The following is a 21,192-nucleotide window of genomic DNA, read 5'->3' as shown; positions in this document are numbered from 1 at the left end:
TAAACCCCACTCCCCAATATTTCTCCTAGAGTTCTTGATCCTCCCACTCCAGTTTGGACTGCTTATTCTCTAGACTGTTATCCAGCAGTCACCCTGGGTCTTGCTATCACCCTTCTTTCCAGATCTTACACCTTCCTTTTTATTTTTACTTAATTGTTTTGTTTACCCCCTTGTTTTTGATGGGATACATCCCCCAGAAGCTTCAAAAGAAAAGCTTTTGCAAGGGCAAAGTTTTCAAAATGTGGCATGTCTGAAAATGTCTTTACTCTCATGCCTGACTGGTAGTTTGACTGGATATAGAATTCTAAGTAGGAAATAATTTTCTCTCAGAAAGCATTGTTCCATCGGTAGAGCTTCCAGAGCTGGTGTTGAGAAGTCTGATACCATTTTAATTTTCAGTCTTTTATATGGCATCTCATTCCCCCCCGCCCATAGAAGTGCTTAGAATCTTATTTTTATTGCCCATATTCTAAAATTTCATAATCATATGCTCTGGGGTGGGTCTTTTTTTTCATTCATTGTGCTGGGCACTTGGTAGGACCTTTCACTTTGGAAGTTCATGCTCTTCAGTTGTAGAAAATGTTCTTGTATTAGTCAAAAACAGACTTCCTAGACTGATCCTTTAATTTTCTTATCTTTTCTCTCTTATTTTCCATCTTTGGCTTTTCTCCATTAACAGATGATTTCCTCAACTTTATCTCCTTGGCCTTCTAGTCAAATGGTTTAAATAAAACCATAACTAAATAATCATATAGAACCATGTATAAATAAATAATTATATTTTAAAATTTCCAAGAATCTTTGAGAATCTTTGTGGTTCTCTAATTATTCCTATTTTATAGTATACCATTCTTGTTTCATTGATGCAGCTCCTTCTCTAACCTCTCCTGGAAGGATATATATTTAGAAGATCATAATTAGAAGGTTTTTTGGTAGTTACATTTTAAAGTTTTCTTCTTTTACTTGGGGCTCTTCAATTTCTCCAAATCCACCAATTTCCTGGCAGGTGGTGGGGGTGTGGGTGGGAGGCAGATGATTCCTACCTGCTTAAGAGCAACGTGATAGAAGAGGACTAGAAGTCTCAAGAGCCTCACCATTCAGTATGCAGACAATCCCTTCATCTCCCTCTTCTCAGTATAACGTTCCTTTCCCATCTGCTGTCATTTTAGATGCTTACCTAGTATGAAGGTCGGTAAGCATTCTAACATTCTGGTTCAATTTTTTTCCCCAAAATAAAAATTCATCTCTTGTCGGGGTGGGTGAGACTTAACTGATTGTTGCAAAGAATGGGGATGGTGACTTTTAGGCCCAGTTATTCCTGAAAAGACTTTCAATAGTCCTCCTATTTTCAGCCCAAGCCTGACATCCACCTTCAGATCCAGAGGTGAACTCTAAGTTTTGTAGGTTTCTGTGATGCAAACTGGCTTGCTTCTATGTAGTACCTGCTTCTATAGATACTATTTTATAGGCACTGGAAATATTGGGTTGGCTAAAAAGTTCATTCGGGTTTTCCATAAGATGTTATGGAAAAACCCGAACAAACTTTTTAGCCAACCCAATACAGTGGTGAACATTATAAAGTTCTACCCTCAGGGAGCTCACTCTACCCTGGAGGCTATAAACAATAAGTAAACAAATGAATAAATAAGATATTTTCAAAGATGATAAGAACTATAAAGACAAAGCAGAATGAGGGGATAAATAGTGATATTGGATGGCTATTTTAGACAGGCTAGTCAACAAAAGTCTCTATGAGGAGGGGATATCTCAGAAGAAGCATGCCAAATAATTCTGGGATAAAGATATTACTATAGGAAATGGGAAAAGAAAGTACAAAGACTGAAGTAGGAAAGAGGTTGGTGCATTTGAGAAACAAAAAGGTCAGTAAGGGTGGTGGTTAGGATGGTGTAAGCTACAGGAAGAGTGATCAGAAATAAGGTCAGAGAGGCAGGCAGGACAAATTAAGGCCTTGTACATCAAAGCCCAGAGTTTAGATTTCATTTGAAGGGTGACAAAAAGTCACAGAAGGAAATTCAGCAGTGGGGGATGGTATGATCTGATTTACCTTTTTAAAGGTCAATCTGGCTACCATGGGGCAAGAGGGGAACTGAGCTAGGATGCTGGCTTGTGGAGGTAGTAAGTAGTAGGCAGACAGGGCATATTTTAAAGATAATGCTAAACTACCTGAAGGTTTGAGGTAGGGTGTAAAGGGAAGATATTAAGGATGACACCCAGGTTTTTGGCCTAAATAACAGATGAATGGCAATTCCATTTGCTGAGATGGGAGAGGTCTAGAAAGTAAAATATGGGGGCGGGGTAGGAAAACGATCAACGGGGGTCCATAATACATACTCAATAAATGGTAGCCATTGTTTATATTAAAAATCATCTTCCATTATATGTCAATTATATCTCAATAAATTTTTTTAAAATCACCTTCTTTCTGGGGTTGTACTACTTCACTCTCCACAGATGATGACATAAACAGTACTGACGCTTATTCCACATTTTATTTTACAGAAACTTTCTGGTTATATGAAATTAGAACTTAGACTCAATTCCTAAGTCATTAGACTTTCTACCTTAGTACAGAGAAGAGAAAACAATATTAAGACCCCCCCTTACCAATATGCTAGTATTATAAAATTTGCTTTGAGGGCTATATCGACACTCACCTAGTTACTAGGATTTCAATGATAAAATCAAAAAGATGCACCTTAATCCATCATTTTTATTTATTTATTTATTTAAATACCTTTTTTTTTTTTTTTTCCGGTACGCGGGCCTCTCACTGTTGTGGCCTCTCCCGTTGCGGAGCACAGGCTCTGGACGCACAGGCTCAGCGGCCATGGCCCAGCCGCTCCACGGCATGTGGTATCTTCCCAGACCGGGGCACGAACCCATGTCCCCTGCATCGGCAGGCAGACTCTCAACCACTGCGCCACCAGGGAAGCCCTATTTAAAATACTTTTTAAAAATTTATTTATGTGGCTGAGCCGGTCTTAGTTAAGGCATATGGGATCTTCGTTGCAACACATGGGATCTTTTAGTTGCAACATGTGGAATCTTTTAGTTGCGGCATGTGGGATCTAGTTCTCTGACCAGGGATTGAACCCAGGCCCCCTGCATTGGAAGCACAGAGTCTTAACCACTGGACTACCAGGGAAGTCCCAATCCATCATTTTTAAATGCTTCCCATTTATTCTGAACAGCACACACACAGACACACACACAGACACACACACATACTCTGAGATAATATATTTTTCAAACCTGATCATTTAAAAATTATTCAAGGACTTCTCTGGTGGTCCAGTGGTTAAGACTCTGTGCTTCCAATGCAGGGGGCCCGGGTTCAATCCCTGGTCAGAGAACTAGATCCCACATGCATGCTGCAACTGAGACTGCATGCCGTGACTAAGAGTCCACATGCAGCAACAAAGATCCCACGTGCCATAACTAAGACCCAGCGCATCCAAATGAATAAATAAATATTTTAACATAAAATAAAATAAAAATTATTCAACATTAACTCAATGTGATTTCTAACCTGGTCCATTCCCCTCTTTTAACAAAAGGAGAAACCAAAGCCCAGAGGTCAAATAACTTGTCCAAGAGAACACAATTAGGAAATCGTGGATTGGTGTTAGGTCAAATAACTTGTCCAAGAGAACACAATTAGGAAATCATGGAGTGGTGTTAAATGCATAAGAGGAATAGTTGAAGATAAGGCTGGAAAAACAGGTCAGACATTAGCTGTCAGCCTAAAGAATTTTTGACTCAATTCTGAAATAAATGGGAGCCACAAAAGGTTTTTAAGAAATAAGCTATACAATTAGAGCTATGTATCAGGAAGAGTGAAAGGTGGGCAAAAAGATAGGAAAAATAACTCACTCCAGGCAAAAGTGAAGAGGACTGAATTGACAGATGCATAAAGGAAGGAACAGATGCAAAAGTCTTTGAAGATTTAGAATCAAGAGCTTAGCTTCTGATTAGAAGCAAGGAATAAAAGAAATAACCAAAGATGACTTTGGGATTTTCATAATGGGTAACTGGAAAGAGTGCTCTCTTAATAGCTGAGATTGGGAAAATACCCTGCCGTATCCTCATAGCATTAGCAGATATTAATCTGTTTCCTAGATGTACAGTTTGCTTCCTCAGGAGACTGTCTGGGAGACAGCCCTCTACTTCTCTTCTATTCACCATGATATTACCTAGCACAGGGCTGGACTGAGTAGCTCCAAACAAATATTTGGTTATTTGAAAGCATATTCTTCATTTTAACAAAATGGCAATCATATTGTTGCAAATGGATTCTGAAGGGGAGCTAAAACAATTCTGAAAAAAATTGGTAGATAGGAAAATAAATTCAGAATGTGACCTAAAGAAAAGTAAGCATGAGAATGTGAACAAGGAGTCTAAAAGAAATATTAAATTTCTCATGGCATGAAGAATAACAAAGAGGTATGAGAACAAATCTTGGTACAGGTCCTCAAAAAGGCCATTGGGGAGTGGAAGTGAGCAAGGCATGGTATTGGGTTACAGATCTTGAGCGTAAGACTTCCTGGCATAAACAACCTTATTCACAAGAGGCCCAAACTATCAGTCCCTGCACTCAACAAAGCACTTCATTGTTCTTTTTTTAAACTGATAAATTAGAGCAACTGATGATAAAACAACCAATCTTAACTGTATTCATGTATTAAAAAAAATACATACACACAAACAAAATATACACACCTACTTGCCTCTATGACTCGTCAGGCCCTCTCCTTTCCTTCCAACTAGAAATCTTAGAAGGGAGAAAGATAAAAGGAAAAGAGGAAGTAGGGAGGTTGGGGTCAAGAAAAAGAGAGAAATAAAACTGCAAAAATTCAGCTCACTCACTCCTGCTGGGCACAAAATAGCTGTGGCAGCAGAGGACCAAGCCATGCCCAGAGGATTAGATACCCACCATCTGGCAGGTCATACAGATACCCTTTTTTCCCAAGTAGGCCTTCAAAATCACTAATGCAGCAATTTTCAACGTTTTCTTTGTTTTAAGTGGAGACCTTTTCTTCAAAATTCTTATATGGAAGTTCAATATAAAACAGATACAAAGTGAAGCTACTCTGGCTGGATGAAGCAAAAATGGAAAACGAAAGCCTCAGCTGCTCAGCAACCTCCCTCCTGGGGCCAAGCCCCTGAGGAGGCATATCTGTGAAAATCCTAGGGTTCCAAGAGATGGATTCGTCCCAATTTAAATCTCATAATCTCAGTATGAGGGGAAACTTTGGTTCATACTTCTGCCTCAGCTTTTGCACCTATAAAAACTAACTAACCTATACTAACAGCTTGAAAATAGACTAAGAGCCATACTAACAAACAGTAACAAAAAATTTGAATTATAAAAAATATAAAGTATTAACAATAAATTTCTAAGACAACTTGAAAAGCATTTAGGAAATAAAAATTCTAAGAATTTTGAGACTGGAACATAGTTATGCATAGTTTGATATTTAAGGCATCCTAGGGAAGTATAAAAAATGCTTCTACTGCTATAGTACTCCTCTGGGTAACAAAAGCCAAGAGGACTCTGCTTGCGCTAGGCCCCTAGTAGGATAATTTCCTTTTGTTGTATTCAAAATATACAGTGAAAGTAAAGACACAAAAACATGAAAGATATAAACAACTAGAACTTCTTTAAAAAGTAATCCATGTCCCTGCTTTTAACTGCACTATATTTGAGACAGATGGCTTATGCAGAACAAAAAAGTCACCATCAGAGTGCAAACCCACCATGGTTAACAATAATCATAATAATTTTCATGCTTACTGTGGATTATAACAGATCCATAGGCTTTATGTACATTATCTCATTTGTTGGTTCACTGTAAAGATCAAGATAGAATTAACACTACCTTTTACATATTAGAAAACTTAGCTGACAGCAAAGAATATGATTTTTTATATAAAAGGGAAAGGTGTGTCATTCCTGAGCAAAAGAGATAGGCTAAGAAAGTAGATCAAGGTGACATCAGAATAGGAATGGTATTCATCACACCACCACGTTTCTAGGCTGAAACACATATATATTTAGTGAAACAAGAGCAAAGATGTACATGGACTGTAGGCCAGGATGTCCAATATAGTAGCCACTAAGCTTCATGGGGTAATTTAAATTTAGTTCGTTGTTTGTACTAGCCACACGTCAATGCTCATTAGCCACATGTGGCTATTGGACAGCACAGATAAAGAACACTTCCATCATTTCAGAAAGTTCTATTCTATTCAACAGCATTACTCTAGCAGAAAACCCTTGAATGTATTAAAAACAGCTGCAGGGACCTCCCTGGTGGTCCACGGGTAAGACTCTGCACTCCCAATGCAGGGGGCCCGGGTTCGATCCCTGGTCAGGGAACTAGATCCCTCATGCATGCTTCAAAAAAAAAAAAAAACAGACCCTGTATGCCGCAATGAAGATCCTGAGTGCCGCAACTAAGATCCAGGGCAGCCAAAATAAATAAATGAATAAATTTTTTTAAAAAAGACAAAAAACAGCAGCAGACCCTCAACAAATGCTTGGTGAGTGAATGAATGATAAAAGACAGATGGGATGCAATGAGACATTTAAAAAACTAGCCAGAGGAAAAGAAACTAATAATAATAGCTAACATTTACTGGGCACTTAACACAAGCCAGGTGCTTTATATGGACTAAATTAATCCTCAATAACAACTCTATGAGGGATTTACTGTAATTTACCTCATTATAGATGGGAAAACTAAGGATCTCAGAGGTTAAGTAACTTTCCCAAGATCCACAATTTGAATCCAGGCAGCTTAATCTAGAATCTAGAGCCTGTTTTTAATCATTATATTATACTATTCTACTTCTTATATAACAATTATATTTTTATTTTTTTTTAGATTTTTTTGATGTGGACCATTTTTAAAGTCTTTATTGAATTTGTTAAATATTGCTTCTGTTTCATATTTTGGTTTTTTGGCCACGAGGCATGTGGGATCTTACCTCCCCAACCAGGGATCGAACCTGCACCCCCTGCACTGGAGGGCGAAGTCTTAACCACTGGATCACAAGGGAAGTCCCTATAACAACTATATTTTTAAATTTTGCTGTCATGGAATAAAATTTGTTTAAAGTCAATCTTCCCATGCAATCACCAGTCAAGTTCATAGTGAAGAGAATAAAAAAAAGAAGTGGTGAATAAAGAAGATTGGCAGGAAATACGCCAAACGTTAACATTAGTTTGATCCCTAGATGCTGCGATTAAGGAAAATTTTTATTTTCCTGTTTTTGCTAATTCTATTTTCTAAATGTTCCATAGTGATGATGTATCCCTTCTGCAATAATAATAAGACAATAAAAATACTACTTTTTAAACAAGATGAAAATATAATCAGCTTAAGAATTCCTAAGCAGGGACTTCCCTGGTGGCGCAGTGGTTAAGAATCCGCCTGCCAATGCAGGGGACACGGGTTTGAACCCTGGTCCAGGAAGATGCCACATGCCGCAGAGCAACTAAGCCCATGCACCACAACTACTGAGCCTACGCTCTAGAACCCGCAAGCCACAACTACTGAGCCTATGTGCCACAACTACGGAAGCCCACATGCCTAGAGCCCGTGCTCCACAACAAGAGAAGCCACCAAAATGAGAAACCTGTGCACTGCAACGAAGAGTAGCCCCTGCTCGCCACAACTAGAGAAAGCCTGTGCACAGAAACGAAGACCCAATGCAGCCAAAAATAAATAAATAAATTTATTTTTTAAAAAAATTCCTAAGCAGAACATCAAATCAGGACTCAACCATCCCACTCTCAAACATTGTAGATGCCCCCTAACTGATCTCTTGGCTACCAGTCTCCCCAACACTAAACCATTCCACATTTGCCACCAGTTACCCTCTGTCATCTAGTCCCTGCTCAGAATCCAATACACAAAGCATAAAATAAAATATTCTTGGCTTTATGCAAAACATTTCTGAATAGTCTGGCCCAATTCTACCTTTCCATGTTTATCTACCAGTACTATCCCATCAAATCCTCTAGGAGAGGCATGATAGAAAGAGTTCTTCTAGAAGCATGGTAGAAAGAGCCCAGACCTCAGAGTCACAGACCTCAGCCAACACATAATCTCTTGGCCTCAGTTTCTTAAAGGGAGAATCGTTGTGAAGATTAAATCTTTTAATAGGTAAAGCATGCAGCATACGACAAAGACTTCAAGAAATGGTGGTTTTCTCATTGTTATTATTAGTCCAAAAAAATTTTTTTTTCAATCTGAAAGCAGTCATTGTTAATTAACTGACCAGATCACAAAAATAATCATCATAGGTATCTTAGTTCATCCTTCTAACAAGCTGTTGATCTGGTCCTCCCTGTTGCCAGCAACTCCACCTTCTACAAAATGGGTGGTCATTTTCTTCATTCCACCTCACGGAGAAGATAATTTGAAGGGTCACAGGAAGTTGTTTGCTTCTTTGAAGCATTTTCCAATGGTATAGGTCTCATAAATAGGATCCTCCATGTAGATAATGCCATATTTACCAAGAGATCAGGCAATCAGTGTATTATCTGTCAGGGCAATTTGCTTCTTGTTGATTTTGCCATAACCACACCTGAATTCATTTATTGAGTTCAGGTTCGGTTACCCCCACTAAATATATGGTTCCACAGTCCTCAGCATGTTAAATGGAGCTTTGTTGATCTTAACAAAGGTGCCATTGAAGACTTGGCAAAGGTAAGGAGCTGTAACATCTTTCAGACCTTTGGGCTCACACCACTGACCTCTGATCCTGATGACAGATGCCAATTTGGGTTCCACAGGTGCATAGAAGTTGCCAGCTTTTCTTACCATCCTAGCCATTAGAATCTCAGTTCTGTACATCTGCCTATACTCTTTGTGATAGCGCTTAGCTTCTTCATAGACAAGCTTCATCCTTGCCTTTTGAAGCATCTTTTGGGCAAACTTTTTCCCCAGGCACTTGGTCTTCAGCTCTGCAAAATTCCTTTACTTTTTCTTAAGGGTTTCTGGCACAGCAGGAACATTATTTTTCTCCTCGCCCGCACCCTCCATAACCAAATGGGTTTTTAATTCACTGACTCCTCAAAAAGCTTTGCGCTTTTACCTCTGTGCTTTATTTATTATTATTATTTTGCTCCTTTCTGAGTTCCTTCGCTATCTTCTAAAATCCTATTAAAATTCAAGTTCCAGGGACTTCCCTGGTGGTCCAGTGGTAAAGAGTCCGCCTTGGGACTTTCCTGGTCATGCAGTGGTTAAGAATCTGCCTGCCAATGCAGGGGACACAGGTTCGAGCCCTGGTCTGGGAAGATCCCACATGCCGCGGAGCAACTAAGCCCATGCACCACAACTACTGAGCCTGCGCTCTAGAGCCCATGTGCCACAACTACTGAAGCCCGTGCGCCTACAGCCTGTGCTCTGCAACAAGATAAGCCACCACAATGAGAAGCCGGCACACCGCAACGAAAAGTAGCCCCTGCTCGCTGCAACTAGAGAAAGCCCGCGCACAGCAACGAAGACCCTATGAAGCCAAAAAAATAAAATAAGTGTTCTCCTTAAACTGAAACTAAATCCTAGTCTTTAAAACAAACAACAAAAAAGAATCCGCCTTACAATGCTGGGGATGAGGGTTCGATCCCTGGTCAGGGAACTAAGATACCACATGCCACAGGGCAACTAAGTCCGTGAGCCACAACTACTGTGCTCACATGCCTCAACTAGAGAGCCTGCGTGCTGCAAACTACAGAACCCACATGCTCTGGAACCCACGCACCACAACTACAGAGCCCACGCGTCCTGGAGCCTGTGCACCACAACTAGAGAGAAGCCCATGAGCTGCAAGGAAGATCCCATGTGCTGCAACTAAGACCCGATGCAGCCAAAAATAAAATAAAATAATAAATCTTCAAAAAAAAATTCAAGTTCCAGGTTGAGTCAACCTCCTCCAAGAAAGCTTTGCTGACTCTGCCAAGCTAATATGATCTCCGACTCCTTTGAAATTCTATATGACTTAAGAGTTTACCCAAGTGGTAGCGTCCTGGCTGATTTTATTAGTTCTCTTTTCATGTATGTAAGTCCTAGATCTCCAATTAGAGTGCAAATTCCTTGCTAGCAGACATTCCATTTTACGTATACCTTTTTGATGTCTGACATCACTAGGCATATACTAGATGCTCAAAAAATTGTTAATCTGATTTGTGGGTAGGGAAAAAAGTCATAATAAAATTACTGGGACTTCCCCAGTGGCACAGTGGTTAAGAATCTGCCTGCCAATGCAGGCGACACGGGTTCGATCCCTGCTCCGGAAAGATCCCACATGCCACGGAGCAACTAAGCCCATGCACCACAACTACTGAGCCTGCACTCTAGAGCCCGCAAACCACAACTACTGAGCCCGCGCACCACAACTACTGAAGCCCACGTGCCTAGAGCCCATGCTCCGCAACAAGAGAAGCCACCGCAATGAGAAGCCTACACACCGAAACAAAGAGTAGCCCCAGTTCACCACAACTATAGAAGGCCCATGCACAGCAATGAGGACCCAACACAGCCAAAAATAAATAAAATAAATTTATTTTTTAAATAAATAAATAAAATTACTGGCTGAACATTTCTGTAGCGGACTAGGAAGCCAATAATTCTATACAAAGGTATAAAGTTTCAATTAATCAGTATAATCTAATTCCATAATTTTCTACCACTGACCACACATGTAAGTCATACTTAAGTTATATGATTTCTCTTTAGTCCAATATAAATATTAGCCTTAAACAACCCTAAGTAAATTGCACTTTTAACTTTTCCAACTCTCTTACACATATGCCCTACTTTAATAATATACTGACTTAAATTTTCTTATTTGGTTTCATTTAGAAATATACTCCCCTCACTAAAAAGTCAAGATAGGGGGCTTCCCTGGTGGCGCAGTGGTTGAGAGTCTGCCTGCCGATGCAGGGGACACGGGTTCGTGCCCCGGTCCGGGAGATTCCACATGCCGCGGAGCGGCTGGGCCCATGAGCCATGGCCGCTGAGCCTGAGCGTCCGGAGTCTGTGCTCCGTGGCGGGAGAGGCCACGACAGTGAGAGGCCCGCGTACCGCAAAAAAAAAAAAAAAAAAAAAGTCAAGATAGGGACTTACCTGGTGGCGCAATGGTTAGGAATCCTCTTGCCAATGCAGGGGACACAGGTTAGAGCCGGGGTCTGGGAAGATCCCACATGCCGCGAAGCAACTAAGCCCTTGCGCCACAACTACTGAGCCTGCGCTCTAGAGCCTGCATGCCTAGAGCCCATGCTCCGCAACAAGAGAAGCCACCGCCATGAGAAGCCCGCACACCGCAACGAAGAGTAGCCCCCACTCGCCGCAACTAGAGAAAGCCCGTGCACGGCAAAGAAGACCCAATGCAGCCAAAAATAAATAAACTTATTTTTTAGAAAAAGTCAAGATAGAGTGAGAAAGATTCATATACAGTAACCCCTTGGTATCTGCAGGGCATTGGTTCTAGGACCACCCCACCCCCTACCCTGTGAGGATACCAAAATCCACAGATGCCCAAGTTCCTTATATAAAAAGGCATAGTATTCACATATAACTACACATATGCATATACTCCCATATACTTTAAATCATCTCTAGATTACTTACAATACCTAATACAATGTAAATGTTATATAAATAGTTGTAAATACAATGTAAACAGTTGCTAGGCACAGCAAATTCAAGTATTGCTTTTTGGAACTTTCTGGAATTTTTTTCCCAAATATTTTCAGGCTGTGATTGGTTGAATCTGTGGATGCAGAACCTGCCGATATGGAGAGCTGACTGTACTAATTACTAGAAAGCAATGATTGTATAACCTTATTATACATACGAATAATTCTCCTTTAAAAAGGTAAACTATGTCTCCTCAAGTGAGTGCTAACAGTTAAGAGTAGATAGCCTGGGGCATAATTTTATTTTTATTTTCACTGATTTAATTATGATTCCTCCTAAACCAATTTAAGAAAATTAAATAACAACTAAAATCATCTCTCTTGGATAAATTACCAATTCAGCAATAGGTAACAACAGTTCTAATGAGCTGCTACTAAGAGTAAAGCAATTTGAGAGACATAAGGAAGTTGCTTTATTTTTTTTAAATATTTTATTTATTTGCTTTGTTTATCTGGCTGTGCTGGGTCTTAGCTGCGGCACGCGGGATCTTTTAGTTGCGGCATGAGGGATTTTTAGCTGTGGCATGCAAACTGTTAGTTGCGGCATGTGGGATCTAGTTCCCTGACCAGGGATCAAACCCAGGTCCCCTGCATTAGGAGGGCGGAGTCTTAGCCACTGGACCACCAGGGAAGTCCCAAGTTGCCCTATTAAATGCAGTTAATTACCAGAAAACTAAGTCTCAGTAGCTAGAAAAAGACCTAGAGCACAGCTAAATCCCAGCAAGACAGATTTAGCATGAAATCTTGAATCCCTCTTTTCAGCTTTTAATACTATTCTAACAAGTCTCCAATAATGTTTCAGCTTTCTCACTGATCCCCAGAAGGAAGGAAAAGCCATTACCTAAGGATGTTGGGATGGGAGAGTCTATTCATGAGCTGCACTTCTTTCAGCATGTTTGCACGGTTACTGCTCAAAGTGTTCATCTTAAGAGCCATCACCTGGCCAGAAGCTCGGTGGCGCACCTAGAAAATAAAATGGGACAAAAAAAGAGGCTCAAGGGCGGCAGCTATATAATGAGGTCAAAGCCTCCAGGTGTATAACATGCCAAGATGTTTTACTGCCAATTTAGATAAAGTAGACATGGTAAGGGATGTTTTTCTATAAACTCTGATTACATTAGGATCTCACTTCCATTAACAAAGATTTATTCCATCGAAGACCAAAATTGTTTCACATTAAACTGGCTAGAAACACATTGTTAATAATACCTCAAGAAATCATGTCTTTAAAATAAAAAAAAAAAAAACCTTAGGAAAAAATGGGGAAAATTTATTAGGCTGGTTTCTTAAGGCCAACATTGCTGAGTCTTAGCAAACTGAAAGGAAAAAGTCTCTTCTGTGGAATTTTAATTGTGCACAGAAAAGATTCATGCATAAACCTTATATAACACATAATGAACTATAAAACTGTCTTTACAGGACACTAAACCCACATCCTCAAAATCTCCCCCAAGCACCATAAAATGTATATCTATAAGAAAAAAACGTATTGCATGTTAAATATAGAAAGAAGGCAGTGAATCCTTTGGAGCTAATACTGTAGTAACCCAACACAAAGTACCTTATAATTATTTACACACACTCAAGTCAGATATAAAAACATGAGCCACACCACTCACACTATTACCCATATGCACAGAGCAAAGTCTGCTTCTAAAACATTCATTCTCTGTAGGTTCAATCTATTTTACATATAAAAATATTATTTTATAATTTCAATGCACACTCAACAGGTTTAAAAAGAAACACAATACTTGCAAGAAAATTAACTATGTTTTCAGCCTCTAAATGTGGTGTCAGTAGTAGCAAAATGAGACTATCAGAGAAAATATTTTGCCTTACCCAAAAAAAGCTCAATTATTCACTTAGATATGTGTTTCCTACTGAATTATGAATGAGGCAGTAGAAAAGTTATTAAGTACCAAGGACCTCATTACTTTCTGGTTAAAAAAAAATTCATTTCAGGGTTTCCCTGGTGGAGCAGTGATTAAGAATCCACCTGCCAATGCAGGGGACACGGGTTCGAGCCCTGGTCCAGGAAGATTCCACATGCCGCAGAGCAACTAAGCCCGTGCGCCACAACTACTAAGCCTGCGCTCTACAGCCTGCAAGCCACAACTACTGAGCCCACGTGCCACAACTACTGAAGCCCACGTGCCTAGAGCCCGTGCTCCACAACAAGAGAAGCCACCGCAATGAGAAGCCTGCACACGGCAACAAAAAGTAGCCCCTGCTTGCCGCAACTAGAGAAAGCCTGTGTGCAACAACGAAGACCCAACTCAGCCAAAAATAAAATAAATTTAAAAAAAAAAAGAATGATTAAAAAAAAATTCACTTCAGATCATGCACAACAGGGACTTGCTATGCAAAAATGTCATCATCCTATGGACTTTCAGAGTATTGTTTCAGTATATTATTTCCAGTTGACCAAGTGGAAATTCCAGTAGAAATCATGACAATCTACTTAATTCTTCAATCTCCAGAAATTCTTTGACATGACAATAGCCCCAGAAGTTTAGTGTTAATATAGAACAGACATCACAGCTTATCTTAAAATTCAAAGAAACAATGCTTCAGAGTAGCCAGACATAAGAAGGGGAAGGAAGAAGCAAAACACTCAGAGCCACAGGAACCCTGAACAGAAGAACTGAGGCAGAACACTGGCTGTCTCTCCCCTCTTCTAGATCACTTAGTGAGATTTGGAACCCAACTCTCTTCCTAGTGCATCAATGATTCTGTTGTCATGTACCTCGTGATTGATGAAAGAGAAGTGGCTTTCCTTTTCAGATCCTGCATGGATAAGTTAAAAGAGACATTTATATACAAAGAACACACTGACAGTATTTTTCCAACTCTATTTACAGAAAACATCTGTGTTGTAATAAGCGCTCTCCATTCTGAAACTCACTCCTCTTTTTTTTTTTTCATCATCTGAAAACTATCACTGAGGTTTTTTTTAAAAAGTCTGCTTTTAAGAAAGTTTAATATTGGGACTTCCCTGGTGGCACAGTGGATAAGACTCCACGCTCTCAATGCAGGGGCCCTGGGTTCGATCCCCAGTCAGGGAACTAGATCCCAAATGCATGCTGCAACTAAGAGTTCACCTGCCACAACTAAGGATCCCATGTGCTGCAATTAAGGAGCCTGCGAGCTGCAACTAAGGAGCCCTGGAGCCTCAACTAAGGAGCCCACCTGACGCAACTAAGACCCGGTGCAACCAAATAAATAAATAAATATATAAATAAATAAAAGAAAGTTTAATATTAAAATAATGTGTGAAATTTAGGGATAAAAATCTGTTTCAAACTAATCATAAAAAACCTTACTTCCGGGCTTCCCTGGTGGCGCAGTGGTTGAGAATCTGCCTGCCAATGCAGGAGACACGGGTTCGAGCTCTGATCTGGGAAGATCCCACATGCCGCGGAGCCACTAGGTCCGTGAGCCACAACTACTGAGCTTGCACGTCTGGAGCCTGTGCTCTGCAACAAGTGAGGCCGCGACAGTGAGAGGCCCGCGCACCGCAATGAAGAGTGAGTGGACCCCGCTCGCCGCAACTAGAGAAAGCCCTCACACAGAAACGAAGACCCAACACAGCCAAAAATAAATAAATAAATAAATGTATTAAAAAAAAAACCTTACTTCCTTAAACAAGTGATGAACATGTCCATAACATTGTAGTTGTCTTTCATTTGCATAAAATATTTTTCTTCTTTCTTCTTAGCCCCTCAAATTCTACCTATCTTTGAAGGCCACACTCAAATATCCCCTTCCTCTCTGAAGTCTTCCTTGACTCTCTCTAGGAACTATTTGTGGTATCCCTCTTTATACTGCCTCAGAACAACATTCGGAACACCAGTATACCACTCACCACACAGTTCTGTACATAAATACCTCCTTGCTAGGCTACAAAGCATCTTGAGACCAGGCTCTATGTTGTATTTGTCTTTGTCTTGCAGAAGGCCTGGCACATCATAAGGTCACAGTGAAAACAACAGCAACAACAGTTAGTTAAATGATACTTCTAATGTACTTTCTAAGGACAGTGAATCATTTATTTATCCAGGTAATTTCTTTGGGGGGTGGTGCTTTTCTTTGTTTTTCTTTTTTTGGTGGCAGAGATTTGGGGGGGAGGATGCAAACAGAAAAGTAGTATAAGATTTGGCTTAAATTTTCTGGAGTTTACCATCTAGAAAGGGACAAACAATAAGCTATATGACTAGTCAGATAAGAAAGAGAATAAAGAATCAAATACAGCATGAGAGGTATTTATATGAATGTTGATGCACTTAGGGAAAAACTTCATGGGACTTCAGTGACACCTCCAAGAATTAACAGATTTGGATAGATTTTTTTAAAGTACAGAACAGACTACAGGTGATAAAGAAAAAAGTACCATCAAATTTAGAGGTTCACAGAATATAGGGAACCTGCCTAAATGCAGGAGGATCTTCATTCCAATTTGTCAAAACCATGAAAATTAATTAGCCCTCAAATCTACTTAGATTTTCAGATTAAAGGGAAGGCCTATTTCTGCCTAAGTTTGTCCTCTACACATAGATCATCGTTACTACTACTAAGAGGATTCCCAAGAGATTGATATCTTTAAATATCTTTCTTTTTTTTTTTAATATATAGAATTGCCATATGATCCAGCAATTCTACTTCTGGGTATATACCCAAAATAATTGAAAACAGGGTCTTGAAAAAATATTTGTACACCCAAGTTCATAGCAGCATTATTTACAATAGCCAAAAGGCAAAAGCAATCCATCCATCGACAGATGAACAGATAAACAAAATGTGGTATATACCATAATGGAATATTATTCAGCCTTAAAAAGGAAGGAAATTCTGACACATGCTGCAACACGGATGAACCTTGAAGATATTATGCTACGTGAAGTAAGTTAGTCACAAAATGACAAATACTGTATGATTCCACTTATATGAGGTTCCTAGGGTAGTCAAACTCATACAGAAATAATGTAGAATGGTGGTTGCTAAGGGTTGTGGGGAGGGGAAGAATTTGGAGCTGTTTAATTGGTACAGAATTTCAGCTTTGCAAGATGAAAAGAGTTCTGGAGAGCGTAGCACAAAAACGTGAACTGAACTATACACTTAAAAATGGTTAAGATGGGGGCTTCCCTGGTGGCGCAGTGGTTGAGAGTCCGCCTGCCGATGCAGGGGACACGGGTTCGTGCCCCGGTCCGGGAAGATCCCACATGCCGCGGAGCGGCTGGGCCCGTGAGCCATGGCCGCTGAGCCTGCGCGTCCGGAGCCTGTGCTCCGCAACGGGAGAGGCCACAACAGTGAGAGGCCCACGTACGGGAAAAAAAAAAAAATGGTTAGGATGGTAAATTTTATGTTATATATACTTTATCACAATTATAAATAAAAGAAGGAAGGTAAAAAAAAAAAAGAAGGAAGGTAAGGAAGAAAAGAAAGAAGAGATGGAGAGAAAAGAGGAGAGGAGATGTGAGGAGCGAAGGGTAAGGGAGAGGATCACCAAGGTAAGGAAATTACTACCTCTCCTTGACTTTTAAACTCATCTGATGCTACCACAGGATCTTCAAATCCACTTTCTAAAGAAGAGCATAGCAGAGTGGTGAAGTACTCGAGCTTTGGAGATGAGCAGACCGAATCCAAGTTTTAACACTTAAATGATTAGAGTGACTTCTCGTTGAAGTCTTCTGTTGTAAAATGAAGAGAATAATAGTCTCTGTCTCACATGGAGGATAAAATGATGTTGTTATGTTAGATAAACAAAATAATGTGTATAACATACTTAACACAGTGCTTGGCACATAGTAAACATTCAAATAAATAGGTGTTGTTTTTAATAAAAATAAGAAACTATATGTTCATAAGAATTTAACATATCAGGTGAGTTTGAGATGATATAGAAAATGTACACTTGTAATTTTAAGTAAAAATAGCAATATTCAAATCTGTATATGCCCCTGAGATTGTTTATTTGTTACAAAGGGGAAAAGGTACTTTTACAATGGAGCAGTCTGGTGGCTAGCACTTAACCAAGGGATCTTATTTAGCATTACCGAAAGTAAGACATGCAACATTATCGAAAGTAAGACATGCAACATTATCAACCTTCTGATACAATGTATTATACTTGCCAAAATGTTTAACTCAAATCTAATTATAAGAAAAAAATTAGACATATTCAGAATATCTAAAATACAACTGGATGGTACTCTTCAGACAAAGTGTGGGGGAATATTCCACATTAAAAGAGATTAATAGTCATAACCACTGAAATGAAATGCATGAAACCTTGATTGGATTCTGGGTCAAAAAAAGCTGTAAAAGACTTTTGGGAGGCAAAGAGGAAAAAAATTTTTTAATGGAATTATTTATTTATTTTTTAAATTTTTTTTGCTGTGCCCTGAGGCTTGTGGGATCTTAGCTTCCCAGCCAGGGATTGAACCCAGGCCCCAACAGTAAAAGTGCTGAGTCCTAACCACTGGACAACCAGGGAATTCCCAGGGAAATTTTAAATAGGGACTGTATATTAAATTATTTTACTGAATTAAGGTTAATTGTCTAAGGTATAAATAGTGATACTATGGCTTTGTAGGAGAATATATTCTTGGAAGATACATACTAAAGTATTTAAGTGTCACGATGTCTGCAATTTGCTTTCAAGTGGTTTGCCAGAAAAAATACAGAGAGATAAAGCAATGTAACAAAATATTAATAATTGGTGATTCTAGTTGAAGGGACTTAACAGAGGTCTATTGCATTAGTCTTTCAATTTTCTACAGATTTTAAAAGTTTCCACGGGACTTCCCTGGTGGCGCAGTGGTTAAGAATCCACCTGCCAACGCAGGGGACACGGGTTCAAGCCCTGGTCCAGGAAGATCCCACATGCCATGGAGCAACTAAGTCCGTGGCAACAAAGCCACAACTGCTGAGTCCGAGTGCCACAACTACTGAAGCCCGTGTGCCTAGAGCCTGTGCTCCGCAACAAAAAGCCACTGCAATAAGAAGCCCGTGCACCATATACCCTGAGAAAACCATAATTCAAAGAGTCATGTACCACAATGTTCATTGCAGCTCTATTTACAATAGCCAGAACATGGAAGCAACCTAAGTGTCCACAACAGATGAATGGATAAAGAAGATGTGGCACATATATACAATGGAATATTACTCAGCCATAAAAAGAAACAAAATTGAGTTATTTGCAGTGAGGTGGATGGACCTAGAGTGAAGGTCCATACATACAGAGTGAAGTAAGTCAGAAAGAGAAAAACAAATACCATATGCTAACACATATATATGGAATCTTAAAAAAAAATGGTTCTGAAGAACTTAGGGGCAGGAAGGAATAAAGACACAGACGTAGAGAATGGACTTGAGGACATGGGGAGGGGGAAGGGGAAGCTGGGACGAAGTGAGAGAGTGGCATGGACATATATACACTACCAAATGTAAAACAGATAGCTAGTGGGAAGCTGCCACATAGCACAGGGAGATCAGTTCGGTGCTTTGTGTCCACCTAGAGGGGTGGGATAGGGAGGGTGGGAGGGAGACACAAGAGGGAGGAGATATGAGGATATATGTATATGTATAGCTGATTCATTTTGTTATACAGCAGAAACTAACACACCATTGTAAAGCAATTATACTCGAATAAAGATGTTAAAGAAAAAAAAAAAAAGCAGCCCGCGCACCACAACGAAGAGTAGCCCCTGTTCGCTTCAACTAGAGAAAGCCCGCGGGCAGCAATGAAGACCCAACACAGCCATAAATAAATAAATAAAACTAGTGTTAAAGATGACTTCAAGGTCTACAAACAAAGGAACAAACCACAAACTAAAGGTCAGTCAAGTGTGTGCATGCAGCCTGTAAGTAACTGGAAGTAACTGATAATCTTTCATTAGACTTTTCAGCCACATTCAAATAACAGCAAATACTATCATCTTCTATATACAAGGCACTGTGCTAGATGTTGAGAAGGCTCTTACAGATCAACATGAGACATCAGTTTGTCAGATCTTCCAGCAATCTTTGCCCCCAAATTGCAAAGTTATCTTGTTGCTCTCCAGCTTAAAATTCTTCAATAGCTCACCACTACCTGGGGAATAAAGTCCAAACTCCTTAACAAAATTTAATCCATCTTCTGCTCCCTGTATATTCCCACCATCTTCTCCCCTTACCTTTAGTTATTACATACTAATATTTGTAATTCTTTCCAAAGGTATCACCCTCTCCACACTTACTTGCCTTGACACATGCTATTCTCAATGCCTTGATGTAATCCTCAATCCCCTGATCCCTATCCCAATGTCCCTTCCAAATTCCCTTCAATTATTCAAGATATAAGAAACATCACTTTCCCTGGGAAAATCTTACTTTATTTCAAGGAAAGTTGGATGGCTCCACTCTGTTTTCTTAGTACTCTGTTCTTATTTATCTCTGTTACAGCACGTGCATATTGTATGCTGTTAGTCTACGTATCTATTTATCTCCAATATACCTAAGGGCAGTTCCAATTCAAGGTGGCAACTAGGAAGCTCCTGAACTTACCTCCTCCCTGAGACACAGAATCTACAACTGCATATGGAACAATTTCCTATATGCCTAAAAGCAAACACTGCCTTATTCATTTCTTTATCCCCAGAATAGTTATTCAGCTCCCCGCCTCCCCAAAACACACATTCTGACAAGCAGGACTTCTTCTTATATGGACAAACCTAGATTTTTGGCAAAAATTGTTAAAAGGTAAGCAGGAAAGAAAAGTATGGCAATTATTACATAACTATCAACAGACACTGGTAGACTCTGGAATAGAAAAAGCAGATTACAGGTTATATACAATCCTATGTCCATTAGCTACTACTCTATCCATTTTTATTCCATTCAAGTAAGCATATTAACATGCAAATGAGTGACAGTAAATATAGGGGTGCCTCTAATTCAACTCTAATTTATATTTTTAAAATTAAATTATTTGCATATGTTGATACTTTAACCATTTTAAATAACAAATCACATGCAATAACTTCATCCTTTAGCAGTGTGGTATGAAACCAAACTGAGAATCTCTTCTCTGGCAAAGTGCCTAGTATTTAGTAGTTGACTGCTCAAAAAATGTTTGCTGAATTTAAATGGATAACTTGAGTCGGGATGGTTATTTTCTAGAGGTGGAGAAAAGCATAAACCTCTGACCACCGCAGAGAAGTAATAAGGGGAGAATTAAATAACAAAAAAAGGACAACAAGGTAAGAACTGTAACAAAGTAATTAATCATTAAATTAATTATTAGATGAGTGGCTTAGGACTTCGAGCCAAGAAGTCACAGTGAGTGTACAATAAGTATACAGTAAGCTGGTATAGCAACATTAGTATTAGGCAAATAAAGTTTAAAGCAGTAGTTTTCAAGGGAGGCTGTAACATCTCACTTCAGAGGGGTCTTTGAAGTTTTCAGGTGAAGTGTTTTG

General features: G+C 39.5%; 1 protein-coding gene and 1 pseudogene across 9 annotated transcripts in view; both read right to left on the bottom strand.

Moving 5' to 3' along the window:
* Window positions 1-21,192, bottom strand: part of TESK2 (testis associated actin remodelling kinase 2) — a 130,918-nt gene that overhangs the window by 55,648 nt on the left and 54,078 nt on the right. For all 9 annotated transcript variants that reach the window (XM_060306124.1, XM_060306122.1, XM_060306129.1 and 6 more), the window contains one exon: window positions 12,570-12,691. In XM_060306124.1, coding sequence (XP_060162107.1) covers window positions 12,570-12,691 — 122 coding nt within the window. The remainder of the gene's footprint in view (window positions 1-12,569; window positions 12,692-21,192) is intronic.
* On the bottom strand, window positions 8,343-9,074 carry LOC115860347 (large ribosomal subunit protein uL30 pseudogene; annotated as a pseudogene).

This window comes from Globicephala melas, chromosome 1 (genome assembly GCF_963455315.2).
Source record: "Globicephala melas chromosome 1, mGloMel1.2, whole genome shotgun sequence".
NCBI lineage: Eukaryota > Metazoa > Chordata > Mammalia > Artiodactyla > Delphinidae > Globicephala > Globicephala melas.
The sequence above is the reverse complement of the archived record's forward strand: the minus strand, read 5'-3'. Positions and strand labels throughout refer to the sequence as shown.